The 13,180-nt window shown below is 54.1% G+C and overlaps 2 protein-coding genes across 2 annotated transcripts; one reads left to right on the plus strand and one right to left on the minus strand.

Annotated features, from left to right (window-relative positions):
- Window positions 1-300: 300 nt before the first annotated feature.
- Window positions 301-5,724, minus strand: NCLIV_040030 (putative electron transfer flavoprotein-ubiquinone oxidoreductase; the record flags this gene model as incomplete). Its single annotated transcript, XM_003880912.1, has 8 exons — window positions 301-565; window positions 1,089-1,171; window positions 1,383-1,452; window positions 1,913-2,477; window positions 2,922-3,061; window positions 3,405-3,585; window positions 3,809-4,270; window positions 4,815-5,724. 8 exons carry the CDS (start codon window positions 5,722-5,724, stop codon window positions 301-303), a joined length of 2,676 nt encoding a protein of 891 aa, XP_003880961.1.
- Window positions 5,725-8,236: 2,512 nt separating this feature from the next.
- Window positions 8,237-11,685, plus strand: NCLIV_040040 (grpe protein homolog, related; the record flags this gene model as incomplete). The annotated part of the gene is made up of 5 exons (XM_003880913.1): window positions 8,237-8,752; window positions 9,667-9,798; window positions 10,325-10,585; window positions 11,002-11,064; window positions 11,572-11,685. The coding sequence occupies 5 exons, from the start codon at window positions 8,237-8,239 to the stop codon at window positions 11,683-11,685; spliced, it is 1,086 nt and encodes a 361-aa protein (XP_003880962.1).
- Between the last annotated feature and the right edge of the window lie 1,495 nt (window positions 11,686-13,180).

Here is a 13,180-nt window from a genome sequence, read left to right on the forward strand (position 1 = left end):
CAACCAATAGGCCTTGCACAAGACCGTCGGTGTACTGTTTTTCGAATTTTCACACAGAGAACTGTTTACATATTCAAATATATACATACATATTAATGAAAAGCCTTCGTTCCTCTAGTTATACATACAGCAGCTCTAGCGTGCATATGCATCTAGATATCTAGAGAGAGATCCGCTTGTTCTCTTTCTCGCCTCGCGGAATAGAGAAAACATCTCTCTCTCTTCCATGCAGGCGTAGAACTAAGTATATGAGCATAGAGATTTGCTCATGTAGATGAGATGTCAGAGTGTGCATCGCGACTACATTCTGGAATAGCGTGGACCTCCCCCACCCTCAGGCACCCGCCATTCGATGAAATTTTGAGTTGTTTTGATGGCGCAGCATTTGCAGTGAAGACAGTTTTGCGCATTAATCTGAAGCTTCATCTTCTTCACTTTTCCGCTTCCCTTCTTCGTTTTTTCGTTTCCGTCCCCCGCGCTCGCGCTACTACACCCTTGGCTCGGCTCCTTTTTCGACGCGGGTGCGGTTAGCGGAGCGTCTTCTGCTTCAAAGAACTCATAGACCCTAAAAGGAAGAATCAAGAGGCCGACAGTGGGAAAGAGAGAGAACGGGGAGGAAAAACACAACGAGGCAATTGAAGGGAAAACCATACATAATTCAAACACTCATTTCTACCTCGGCTACACGCTCTCGTCGCAGACGCGTTCGTGATGAACGCACTGCGTCCTCGGTGATGAAGGCGCAGTTCTACACGAGACGTAGATATCCTCGCACGCACATAAATGTAAGCCTGGGTGATGCTAGGTGTGTTTTATGGGCATAATGATATGATTCTGGCTTCCGAAGATACACCTAGCTGTCAACGTCTCTGGGCCAGAGTTAGTACACATCTATGGATGCTAGTACAGACACACGGATTCGTTCAAACCGATATGTGTACATTCGTCTCACAAAGACGAGCGCGTGCAGGAATACGCATTGTGCGCACGTTAAAGGTAAGTAAACCTGGTGCATGCAAATGAGGTGCCGAGTTGCTGTGCAGGCGCGACTGGGTTTTGTGCTGTTGTATCGTCACCTCAGATCTTACTTGGCGGGGCAGAACCGGCCTTCAGGACCAGCAAAGAGACGCAAGGAGACGTCGACGGGCACACGCTCCATGCCGGCGCGAATCTGACAAGCCGAGAAGAAAAGCAAAAAGAGACCGGAGATACACCCAGAGGGCAAGAGACACGATGAAGACGGACGACAAACAGCCGAGGACTGAACAACTGGCGGACCAGAAACATCAGAGGAAAAAATGTGAAACAGAAAGCAAGAATCAGAGATGCCACTGTCGAGAGAAGAAAATCCTTTTGCGTCGAGACATAGGGAGACAGCGTACCACGAGATGAGGAGGCTGATCGTGCTCGTGAGTGGTTCCGCTGCGCGCGAGGTTCTCCAGGAGGTCAAAACTGTTTCAACAACACAAAGAAATTCGACGAAGCAGTGTCGAGAGACACGCAGGCGTAGTCGCCCAAGTGCTTTCTCCCTCACAGAGGACATTCTTGTATGTAGCGAAGGCAAGGTGGGCGACTTCAATCCGATGCTCGCCACGACCAAGATGACCATATATTCCGTCTGTTTTCGTCCCGCTGACGGTGCCCGTCCTTCCATAAACCATCCATGCATATGCCTGCCTCTGCACAATTCCTAACAATTCCTACACCTACATCTATAATATATATATACATACAAATATTTTTTCGATAGTGGTCAGCTTGTGTAACAGAGTATGCTGCCAATCCAGCATGCGAAGTTTAGAGTTTCAAGCGAGAGTGCGTGGAAGCGTCCAACTATGAATCTGGACACGAAAACGTTTCGTGGAAACATCTGTCTGCGTTTGTTGTGGTAGATCCCGGAAAGAGGGCGTACGTTAGACGGCCATCATGAGCTGGGTAGGAGATGGGTTTGTGGTATTTTGCTTCCTCTGTGTGCTCTCGGTCATGTTTGTCCCATCGGAGGGTCCAGCGTTCTCTTCCTTGCGTCAGGCGCGCATGCACAAAGGTGCCGATGAGGCCTGGCAACAACCCCCACTGAAAGCACGGCTTGGCGTTTCGGACCTTGTACAGCTCCTCGATAGCCCATGAGCGTCTTAGGCGACGCTCATACTCCTCAAGCTCCAAACCTTCGCTTCCTTCTCTCCCTTCTGCCTCCCCGTCTGCTCGCCGCGAGTCCAGCACGGGAGAAGAAGAGGAAGGCGAAGAGGAAGAAGAGGAAGGCGAAGGGGAAGAAGAGGAAGGCGAAGAGGAAGAAGAGGAAGGCGAAGAGGAAGAAGAGGAAGGCGAAGGGGAAGAAGAGTAAGGCGAAGAGGAAGAAGATGAGAGAAGAAAGGCGTCGGCCAGAGCGTCAGCGGCCACCATGCCTGTCTTCATGGATAAGTGGGTGCCTTTGAGTTTTGGGACATTCAAGAACCCGGCGCAGTCCCCGACCAGCAGGCCTGAGACAGGCAAGAAGCAGCCGGAAAGTGAGAAGGGAGGAGCCCAGAACGACGCATACGAAATCGAGAGATGAAAAGCGGTAGCACGGAAGACACGAACAGCTACTACCACAACTACAGTACGCGGTTACAGGAGAAACTGGAATACGAGACGGAAGCTCGGGAACGACAAGGAGAGAAGCCGAAGGCGAGAGAGAGGACGAAGGGAATCAAAAGAAAAAGAGAGCACGCGAAACACGGCAAAGGAGAAAAGGAACAGGAAGAGAGCAACAGAGAACGGGGAGAGAGAGAGAAGAGGAGGAAAAGGAGAACAAGCAGAAGACGAGAGAAGTGAGGACAGAGACGACGCAGCCGCAGTGAAGGACGAGCCTCCCACAGATGAAGACGTTTTAAGAGATAGAGGGGAAAGAGGCGGAAGAAAGAGAGGAATCCATTTTCGCTTACCACCTCGGAAGGTGAGTTTTGGAATCGCCTGGAAACCTCCTTCGCTGAGGCACTTGGCGCCGTAGGCTACACAGCGCCCGCCGGCGAGGACTGAGGCGATGCGCGGGTGTCGTTTCCATCTCTGAAATTCTTCGTAGGGGCTGCGAAAAGATAAAGAGAAAACTCAGCTTCCGGGAGACAACTTGAACGCGGCAAAGGGGAAAGTCTCTGAGGAGTGGAACACACGGGGATGCTCGCCTTCGCATCTATACACATATCTCTCGGTAAGTATCTCTGTTGTTCTCTTTATTCAGAGGCAACCCAACAACAGCCTGTCGGCCATAAAAGCAGAACTACGGGTTTACCTGTGAACTCACATACGCACATGCACATTTACGGCTGTAAGGGAATTTGAATGTACAACTCTATCTATGCATGCATGCAAATGTGTGTATATGTGTCGTAAAGGTACACATATTTGTATTTGTTTATGCTTGCGTTTACTTTAGGTAAGGAGTTTTGTAGTCGAGGCCGACAATAAACCCAACGAGGACGCGATTGGCTTCGCCGGAGTGGTACAGAAAGCCCCCTCCATAATTTTTGAGACCGAGAGGCCATCCCACCGTATGCACGACCTTGCCCGCGCGATGGTGTTCTTCTTGCACTTCCCATATTTCCTTTAATCCTGACGAAGAAAGGAGAAAAACGCGAGACTAAGACTCAAGACGACAATAGCGGAAACGCAGGAGAGCACTCTGGCAGCGCGGAGGAAAAGAGCCCGAGAAGGGCGAAGAACAAAGAGAAGCATCCCGATGGCATGAGTTACAGGACACGATGCCGCGCTCTGAAAATGAAAATACTGCAGCGGCACGGCAACCGGCAAGACTGAGTTGTCTGTCGCGACTGACCTAGTCCATACTGGGGAGGACAAGGGACAGCAGGCTTTTCAAGCATCTCCAGCTCTTCAGTCACCCCTTTCGTCCTGTCTCCTGCCTTCTCCCCGTTCGTGTCTCTCCGTTTCTGGAGTTCCCCGCGCAAATCAAAGGCTGCAATAGCAAGCTCCGCGAGCGAGCCTCCACAGCCTTCTGCGAGGACGACTTGGCGAGCAAAGAGGTCTACGCCGGGGACGAAGGTCTCTCCTCGGCTTCCGTCCTTCTTCACCCCCATGTCGGCTGTACGTACACCGCAGACAACGGGACGGCTACCCGCGTCTCCAAACGCAAACGACGGCAACGTCGACAGGCTGCGAGGAGACTCGGAAGAGGACGGAGGCGAGGCAGAGGATGCAGAGGTATCGGTACGGAAGGAAGATAAAGGCATGGCAGCAGAGTCGGCCGACGTCTTGACGAGCAAGTCAGCCCCAGCAAAGCCTGGGAAACAGCGGAAAGGCATGCAAGCAACCAAAGGCGTATCAGCTTTGCGACATCAACGCCCGAAACTCAAGTACGAATCCTAGGTGAATAAGTGACAGCAGAAATCCTAACATCGGCGTTGGAGGAGCAGAAACCCAAGGTCTCGAAGGACCCATCGCGCAGCAACTCTGAAACGCCCTCAGCTCTGTCCGACCTATTTTTTCGCAAATATATATTTGTCGATGGATGTTTCATGTACATTTTGCGTATCTATTAAATGCCTGTGTGTGTGTGTGTGGTTGCATGCAGAGGATACCATAAATGTACGCGTGCAGACAGTATGCATTTGCGTCGTGAGGTGCACGCCTGCATTTCGACTTGGCTCTTCTCCTGTCGCGTCTCTCCGTTCCAGGCGCGGCACAGGCGCGTCTCGCGAAGTGGAACGCGGTTCGAACGCGCTGCATGTCTCAGTGTGTCCTCTGGTCTTCTCCCCCCTTGGCGATGCGACCAGAAACACGAACCCCAGTTGATGTGCTCGCACGCCGCTGTCCCCGCTCGTTACCTGGATACACTTCGACTCCGTAGTTCTGCTCCGCGACGTCACTCATCCACCTGGTCATTTCCCCGAGGCTGATGACGAAGTTTTTTCTTGCGTTTTTGAGCTCCGCAGGAAGCACCCAGCTGGGCAGACGGAGTGCCTTTTCGTCGTCGAGAAAAACCAGAACTTCGTCCTCCGTTACCAAGGTCCGGACCGGGGGCCCCCCAGCTGTATGCACAGCTTGCGAGGCAGTGGGACCTGCGTTGAGGAAGTTTCCCTCCGCCTCGTTGATGCCTTGCTCAGCGACCGTGAGGGACGCGCGCACTGCCGCCTCGCCGAGGTCACTGTTGCACAGCGTCTGCAAGACCCTGTCTACGTTCTTCACATCATCTTCCAACCCGTCTTGTCCGAGTCTCTGAGCAGCTTCTGTGTTAGTTCCGTCGGATCGCCCTTGCGCCTGGGTGTCGCCCCATCCGGTTCCGAGCTCGCCGTTCTTGCCGGCGCCTCTTGCGCCTTCGCAGCTCCAGTCTCGCTTGCCTGGACTTTTTTCTGCCGCGTTCTCGCCGTCCCCAACGGAGGACGTCCTTTTCTGCAGACGGGGGACATTCCCCTCCCACAGGTTCCGGAGTCTCTGGACGCTCTCCTGCAGAAACGTGGCAGCCGCGGCCACGCCGCCCGCGCGCTCCGCCGCTGAAAAAGGAGAACGGCCCGATAAACCCGAGGCACCTAGGCTGCCTCGCCAGGCCGGGAAGAGCTCGTCGAGGGCGCGGGGCTCGAAGACATTTCCCGAGAGGATGTGCGAGCCGACAGATGCTCCTTTGTCGATGACGCAAACAGACAGCGGCCTGCCTTCGATCTCGCAGCGTTGCTTGAGGCGGATCGCCGCTGCAAGGCCTGCGGGGCCGCCGCCGACGATGACGATGTCGTAGTGCATGCGCTCTCTGGGTACAGCAGCCGAAAAGGAGCGCGCCACAGGCGACGGGTGGAGCCGCGAAGACTCGAAGGACCCAGCAAAGCAAGAGACAGAAACAGAGGACGGAGCCCCAAAAACGGACGCACAGGGTGGACGAAACGGCCCTCGGGGAGACGCAGTGGTGAGCGAGCGACGATCCAAAAGAGAGGAAAAGGGGAGAGAAGAGAGAGATGAGAGAGACGAGAGAGACGAGAGAGAAGAGGGGAAAGGGGACCAATGGGAAACAGATGCCGGAAAGAGGGAAGACGGGAAGAACAAGAAGTCACGCGCTGGGACGAGAGTCCCGGCGACGCTCTTGAGCCCACACCGGCCAATGAAAAGGCGAAGTGGGGCCATGGCGAGTCGATGATGAACATCAGCAAGCAGAAAAAAGTGTGCAGAGAAGTGATGTGAAAATGGAAAAAGGACGGAAACGGACAAGAAGACTTCAGGGGAAGAGCGCGAGGTGGAACGGAAGCGGCCAGGCGCTGATGGAGGAAAAGCGAAACAGGAGCCAGACGGCTCATCAGCAAGAGGCGTTTTCCCGTTCCATTTCGCCTAACAAATCTTCTTCCCCCGGTTTTCCTCTCTTAAACATGGATGACCGAAGAACACTTCTGCCTTCTCGAAACAGTCAGTTCCCTGCGGCCACACGCAACATGTTTCTCTCGGGCTTCATCCTTGGCGTTTTCCCACAGTTGTTTGCGGCGAAAAAGAAGACGCTTTCTCACGTGCTCCTTCGTAGGTTTGCGCGTTCAAAACCAACCTCGCGGAACACCGCTGAGCCACACACTCAGCAATATGTGTAGTCAATGTGTGTAGTCCAGAACCGCCGCGCGGAACGGCTGGAACCTCATAAACGCATCGGAGGTATGCTTATACTTGGCCATTTAGAGAAAGATCGGAAGCTAGACACCGACAGAGGGAGGTTGCTGGAAATCGCTCCGGTTTTCTCCTACACCCACAAATGCATTTATATATATATATATATATATATATTCTATGTATATGTATATATATATATATATATATGGGGAAGTGAATGCAAGACACCAGTTTAGTTCGGTGAAGAACTGAAGTTCCCTCTGTTAAAATTCGCAATTTCCCTGCGTTCGGGTCTCACTCCACGTCGGCTCTGAGTCGCATGTATCGAGAGCAGCCGCATGAGTTCCTTGCCGTCTGACTGCGCTAAATCCCCTAAATGCAGTCGATTTCCGTCGCTGGCTGTTGTTCTACGGCACGTTCCGAGCGCTGGCAGGAGGCAGCAAGAGGCGAGTGGTGGTCCCAATTTGAAGTGGAAAAAGAGCAAAAAATCAACGAAAAATCGACAACACGCATTTCCTACAGCTGCCTCTCGCCGCAAACACACAGATTCAGGTGTATTTTTAGGGAGTCTAGCGCACGGGTGTAATGAGGCCAGGACGTTCGCCCGAGAAATGGTAGGCGTCTGGACACTTTTTTTAGAAGAACGAACGACAAAAAGCAAACAGCGAGCGATCACTGCCCAACGCTTCAGGCAAGACGCGCAGACTCGGCTGTGTGTCTTTCGAGCGGCGTTCTCGCGCAGTGTGCAGCGCTCTCAGCGTTTTGAGGCTGCGCGTGTCAACGACGCGAGAAAGCAGCGAAAGCCTCGAAGTCAACAAGAGAGCGGTAGGGTCTCTCGGAAGGAACCAGTTGAGAAACTCGAAGGAAAGGAAACGAAACGCGGTCGGGGAAACGTGCGACTCGCCATCCCTCGAAGCACTGCCGCGCAGACTTCCACGCGAAAGCGGATACGAGTTTCTCACTTTTTCGCGCGCGTTCTTTTCCCATTTATCGCGCGTGCATGTAGGTTCACAGCCCCACTGGTCTTTTGAGAAGAGCTGGGAGCGGCCACCACGCTGGAGTCGAGGTGAAAGAGCATTTTGTTCATGCAAATACTTGCTTCGGGTGTGCGAAGACGCCGCCGTTCGTGTGCAGAGAAAAGAAACTTTTTATTTTCCAGAGTTGTGGGGTTTTTGCCTGAGAGACACGACTGCCGGCGCAGTGCACAAGCACAAAAACGCGTTCGCGCTTCCTTTTCTCCTTTTGCTTCCGGGACTTCTCTGCGAAACTCCCGGCCTCTCGTTGCCTTTTCCTGAGAGTTTTTGGTTTTCTCCGTTTCCTCGTGTGTCTCTCGCCGCGTCGTCAACGCACGCGTGTGTCTGAGTCTCCCGGCGTGCATATTTGTGGCAACAGCCAGGGGGGTATGCAGGAGGAAGTTGCAGCCCTTGTTTTTCTGTGCGCTTCTCACAGAAAAACGCATTCCCGTCCAGATCCTGCGGCCGAACTGGAACCTACCCTCGGAACTGGAGTGTATCCCCGTCGTGCTTTTGAAAGCTCGCCCGTCTTTCCTGGTCGCTCGTCGCCCCCTCTATAAGTGAGGTCTGAAGTTGCTGTCCAGCTTTTGCCTTGCGTCGTTTTCAAGGCTGTTTCCTCCTTTGCTTTTGACCGGTTTCTCCAACGTTTGTCGGCCATGTCTCTCTCCTCTGCCTCCCCGATTTCTCGCGGCGCACGCTCGCTCCAGAGTCGCTTGTCTTTCAAGAGAGGCGACTTCTCTTCTCCGTCTTGCCTCGCCAAAGCGAACGGGTTTGCCAAGCGAGCGCTGAATCCCTACGCCTTCTCATCCCTCTCCCTCGGTGTCTCGTCCCATGCCCGCGTGTGTGCGGCTCTCGCCTCCAGCGCGTCTCCTCTCCGCCACGCTGCGCTCGGTGCTGTCTCCTCGCCCTTCGCCCTGCGGGCCAAGGAGGCCCGCGCCCTCACGACTCGCGCCGCTGGGGCTCCACACGCCGCGCCCGACCCTGCCACGGAGGACGGTGTCTCGCCGAGCGGAGACAGCGGCGCGTCCAGAGGAAGCCCCGGCTCCGTCAGCCGCGCAGACGAAGAAGAAGGAACTGTGGAGCGAAGAAAAAGGAGCAACGAGGAGGGAAAACGCGAGCAGGACGAAGCTGAAAGATCAGAGGGCGCCGAAGGCGCCGATGAGGACGCACCGGTGAGTTCCTCCAGAAGGAATTCTCTAAAACTGGACAAAATACGCAATGGGAGAATACGAGAAAAGTGGCAAGGAGGCGCGAAGCTGACGAAGCCTTTTTCTAACACATCGATGCGACACGGATACTCTTGAATTGCTCGAGACGGGGACACCAAACCATCAAAAACCCGTCCATATATATATATAGGCGTATATATGTATATATAGGCATGGAGTCGTCGACAGTATCAAGACTGCGACGTGACGAAACTGGCAGAGAGGCCCTAGAAGCGAACATGGATTCCCTTGGCGAGATCTCTGTCGGTGTATCTACCTCTTAGGTTACCTCGAGAGTTTCGTACGTAACCGTTGAGTTTTATCACCTTCCCACTTCGTGTCGGGGAAAAGTGGCGTGCCGAGAAGCCCGAAGAAACAGGCGTATGGAAAACAAGTAAAACGACGAGTTGAAGAGACACCCCATTCCCCCGGCAGCCGTCTCTCTGTCCCGGTTGCTGACGCCCTTCCGTACGGGCAGACCATGAAGCGTGGCGAATCCGTTTCTCGGAAGAAAACGGCTGTTTTTTGTCGTGTCTCCACGCCCTCCGTTCAGTCCCCGTTTCTCGGCCCCAGCCTCTCTGTTGTTCTGCCTTCTCGTGTGGGCAACGAGACGCGCCTCGATGTGTAGGCAAGCTGGAGGGCGACCCGTTCCTTCCTCGGCAGGTCTGCACGTGGTTCGGTTTTTCTTGCTTCTCGATGCGTTTCGCGTATCTAGCCCTTTCTCGTGTCTAATGTTTCCTCTCGTCTCTCGAACGTCCGGGTTTCTGGCGCACGGTCAATGTCTTGGTAAAACACTGCAATTCTAAGTGAGGGTTTCTCTCTCCGCGTCGTTTGTCGGAAATCGAAATACCTCTCTTCTCTTTGAGATGTTCTCGCAGGCTGTGGAAGAGAAGTACCGACAGTGCTTGGAGGAAGTCGAAAATTTGAAGAAGAAGAACCGCGAGCTCCAAGACAAGGCGCTCCGAGCCTTCGCTGACATGGAGAACGCCCGGATGCGTCACCAAAAAGAAGTGAGGAAGACATCGGGCTTCTTCCTGAGAGCGGTCAAATCGCCAAAGAGAGGGACCAGATCGACCGGATCGGAGGCGGAAAGGCGAACAAGGGACAGTCTCCAGCACGACAGACGGCCCCAGTAGCGTCGCGGTCGCGCTACGGCCGAGGGAAAAAGACACCCGAGGCGGACAGAAAAACCAAGAAAACGAGAGAAAAACGTACTCAAAGGGGGACCAAAATCGAAAAGAGGACTCTCCAGTGTTAAGACTGCCGCTATCAGGGTAGCGCTGGAGCCATTCAAACTCTCCGCATCGAGTGCATCTGCAGGAGCGGACAACGTGAAGATGGATATCTGTGTGTGGACGTAGGTGGGGAGGGATGCTGATTTACCCGTATATATATATATATATATATATTTGTGTGTGTAGGTTCTGTATGTCCATATGGATGCAGTTGTGTCAAGAGAGACACGGGTGTATCGACGGGTGCTTCGAATTCGTCTTTTGGTGTCACGTCGGTGCGTATGTTCTCTCTGGCTTTCAGATGGCGTCACTGAAGGAGTACGCGGTGTCTGACTTCGCAAAGGCGATGCTCGACGTGGCGGACGCCATGGCCTACGCAACGAATTCTCTTCACGAGGCGGTCCAGAGCGACTCGTCCCTTTTGGCGGGCCAAGAAGCGAACGGGGCTGTGGATCTCGTCGCGCTCAAGGAAAGGCTGCAGCAAATCTACGACGGCGTCAAACTGACGGAGAATCTCTTGCATAAAACGTTCGATCGGTTTGGCGTCGAGCAATTCGATCCTGTAAGGTTTTCGCGTTCTCCCCTCCCGTCTTTCCGCTTTTGTCTCTCCGCCCGTCCCTTTGGTACTTTATGTCTCTTTCTGCTCTCCGCTGCCGCGCCGAGTGCGCGTCTGTCGCACACGCGCGCTCTTCTCAGTTGACCCCGATAGGTAGAGACGGTAGACGAGGCGCGCGCAATCAACAAGGTAAACATCTCCCTGCTTGCGTTTATGTATGGTACCTCTGCGCTATTACATTAGAGAGATGTGCGAACGTGCTGAGGCAGCAGCACGTGGATGCATCCGGCCAGGTCTCTGGTCGTACCGCGTTTCTGACGATCGAATTCTTCGATGGACGCCCGGGGGTCGGATGCGGAATGCTTGGGGTGGCGAGCCTGCACGCGAAAGTTTTTCCTCGTGTGCTCTGGAATGCCTCTCAGGCGGGCGAGAAGTTCAATCCGGCCTTGCACGAAGCTCTCTTCGAGCTCGAGCACCCCAACAAGGTATCCACACGTCCCCCAAACAGCACTCTTACGCATTTCCATGTTTTCAAACGCTTAGCTTCAGACTACTCCGCCTGCGTTTTCGTTCCCGATGTGCCCGGTCTCGCCTCTCTTTCAGGGGTCTGAAAAACGAACGCCCACTGACGATTCGAGCCGCGACTGCCTCTCCTGCCTCGCCTGCTCGCCAACCGAGAGAGAGAGAGGCCAGAAAAGGCGTCTGTTGTCGCTCTCTCTTCGCGTCTCTGTTGTGATGCGAAAAGCACACGCGGCGCAGACGTCAAAGCTTAGTCGTGGAGATTGTTCACGCCTACACATACGTGGGGCAGCAGGGACTCCGGTCGTTTTAGGGCGGCATGTGCATGAAGATGTGTACGCGCCTATACATATATATATATATATATATATATATATATATATATATATATGGCGGTATACTCGTATGTATAAATGTTTGTATCCATGTTTGTGCATGTATATGCATGTGGTTGCATCTCTGTGTTTTTTCAGGCCAAAGGAGAGGTTGCGCAGGTCATTCAGAAAGGTTACAAAATTAAAGATCGCGTGCTGCGGGCTGCGAAAGTGGGCGTTGCAAAGGGCGCGCCTAACGCGACGTCTGCTTGACGGGGAGAGACATGAACCATTCCTGTGCGTTTTCCGCTTTCGTCGAACGCAAGCGACAGAGCGCACGCCGCTTCGCGTCGCGGAAACCGTGTTTGGCCTTGATTTTCTCCCCTCTGAGTGTTCATCTCGTGCGCCTCTCTCCTCCCGGTGTCTCGCTAAAAAAAGAGAATGCGGCGCAAGTGGCGAGAGGCCCTTCCGTCAGTGGCCGCATGCGGTGAGGTTCGATGCAGCCCCGCTGGGTTCGTTTTTCGTGGGCTGCGCGGTTGCGGCTGGAGAAGAGCTGGAGAGAACTTCCCGCGGCAGTTCCTTGTGCGCGTCTCTCGTGCGTCCGTTCCAGTCTGCCTGTTCGCCTTTGTTTCCTTCCTGTCGGGGTGTTTCTTTCCATCGCGTCCAAAACATGCCGAGTCGTCTTCCGAGGCGAAACGCCCCCCCCGGATCCAGCTCGCGGGAAGCCCCGGATTTAAATGAAGAGACACAGGCAGGCGGTTGGATGTGCATGAAGGCCTTCACAGGAAGACGGCGAGAAGTGTGCCGTTGGGCACCTGTTTGTGTAGAACGGGGCAGCCAGCACCCACTCGTTGGGGAAGGTGATGTGGGTCTGATGCCAGTTTCTGGAAAGTTGGTCTGTGAGCATGCGGCATACTGAGAGCGAAAAGACCAGGGACGGATCCGGCGTGGCGAGCCAGGGCGCCCGGGGTTGCATCCGGCGTCTTCTTTGGGTGTCGGTACGCCGAAAACCGGCTAGAGAAGGGAGAGCGCAGTGAGGAGAGAAAAGGCAGTATAGAGAAAAGGCACTGTTCGGCCGCGTTTGTGCAGTTTTCATTCCCGGGTGCCTTTCACTCCTTCGCGAGGGGTACGGCAGTCAGTGCTCACTACGTGAAAAATTTGGTTTTTCTTGGATACCTTTTTCCACGTCTTCATCTTTCTAGCTCTTTTTTCTTTCCAGCGGGAGAGACCCATGTTTCCGTGTCTCGTCCACTTGTTCGACGCAGACGCGTTTGCCGTTCCGCCTTTATGTTCGGCGATGTGTCTCCCCATTTTCCTCCGAAGACACTTTGTGGTGCAAGGACGCGTCGAAGAAACCCTCGGGATAAAACTGTTTGTCGCGAACCCGCCGCGATGAAATGAGCCGGCGAGTACACACTGGGCTGTCCCCGCGGTGTGTTCGCGGCAAGTGCAGCGAAGGAGCCCTCCGAAAAAAACGGTTTCAGACGTCCACTCTCAGACGACAGTGACGCTGTACACTTGCCGAACACTTGCCCCGAAACAGCGTCTCAAGCTGACACTTTTCATACGCAGACGAGCTAGGCACGCGAAGGCAGAGCCGCGCGGCTCTGTGCACTGGTCTTGAGAGAGAAGACGAATGAGCAGAAGGAGAGGAACATCTCTCCACAGGTGTCCTGTAGTGGAGGCGAAGCATGGGAAAAGGAGAGGGAAGCCAGAGACCCCGAGTGGGTTTTTTTCATAGTTCCGTCATTGCGTCACACTACACGTA

This window comes from Neospora caninum, chromosome IX (assembly GCF_000208865.1).
Source record: "Neospora caninum Liverpool complete genome, chromosome IX".
Classification (NCBI taxonomy): Eukaryota; Apicomplexa; class Conoidasida; order Eucoccidiorida; family Sarcocystidae; genus Neospora; species Neospora caninum.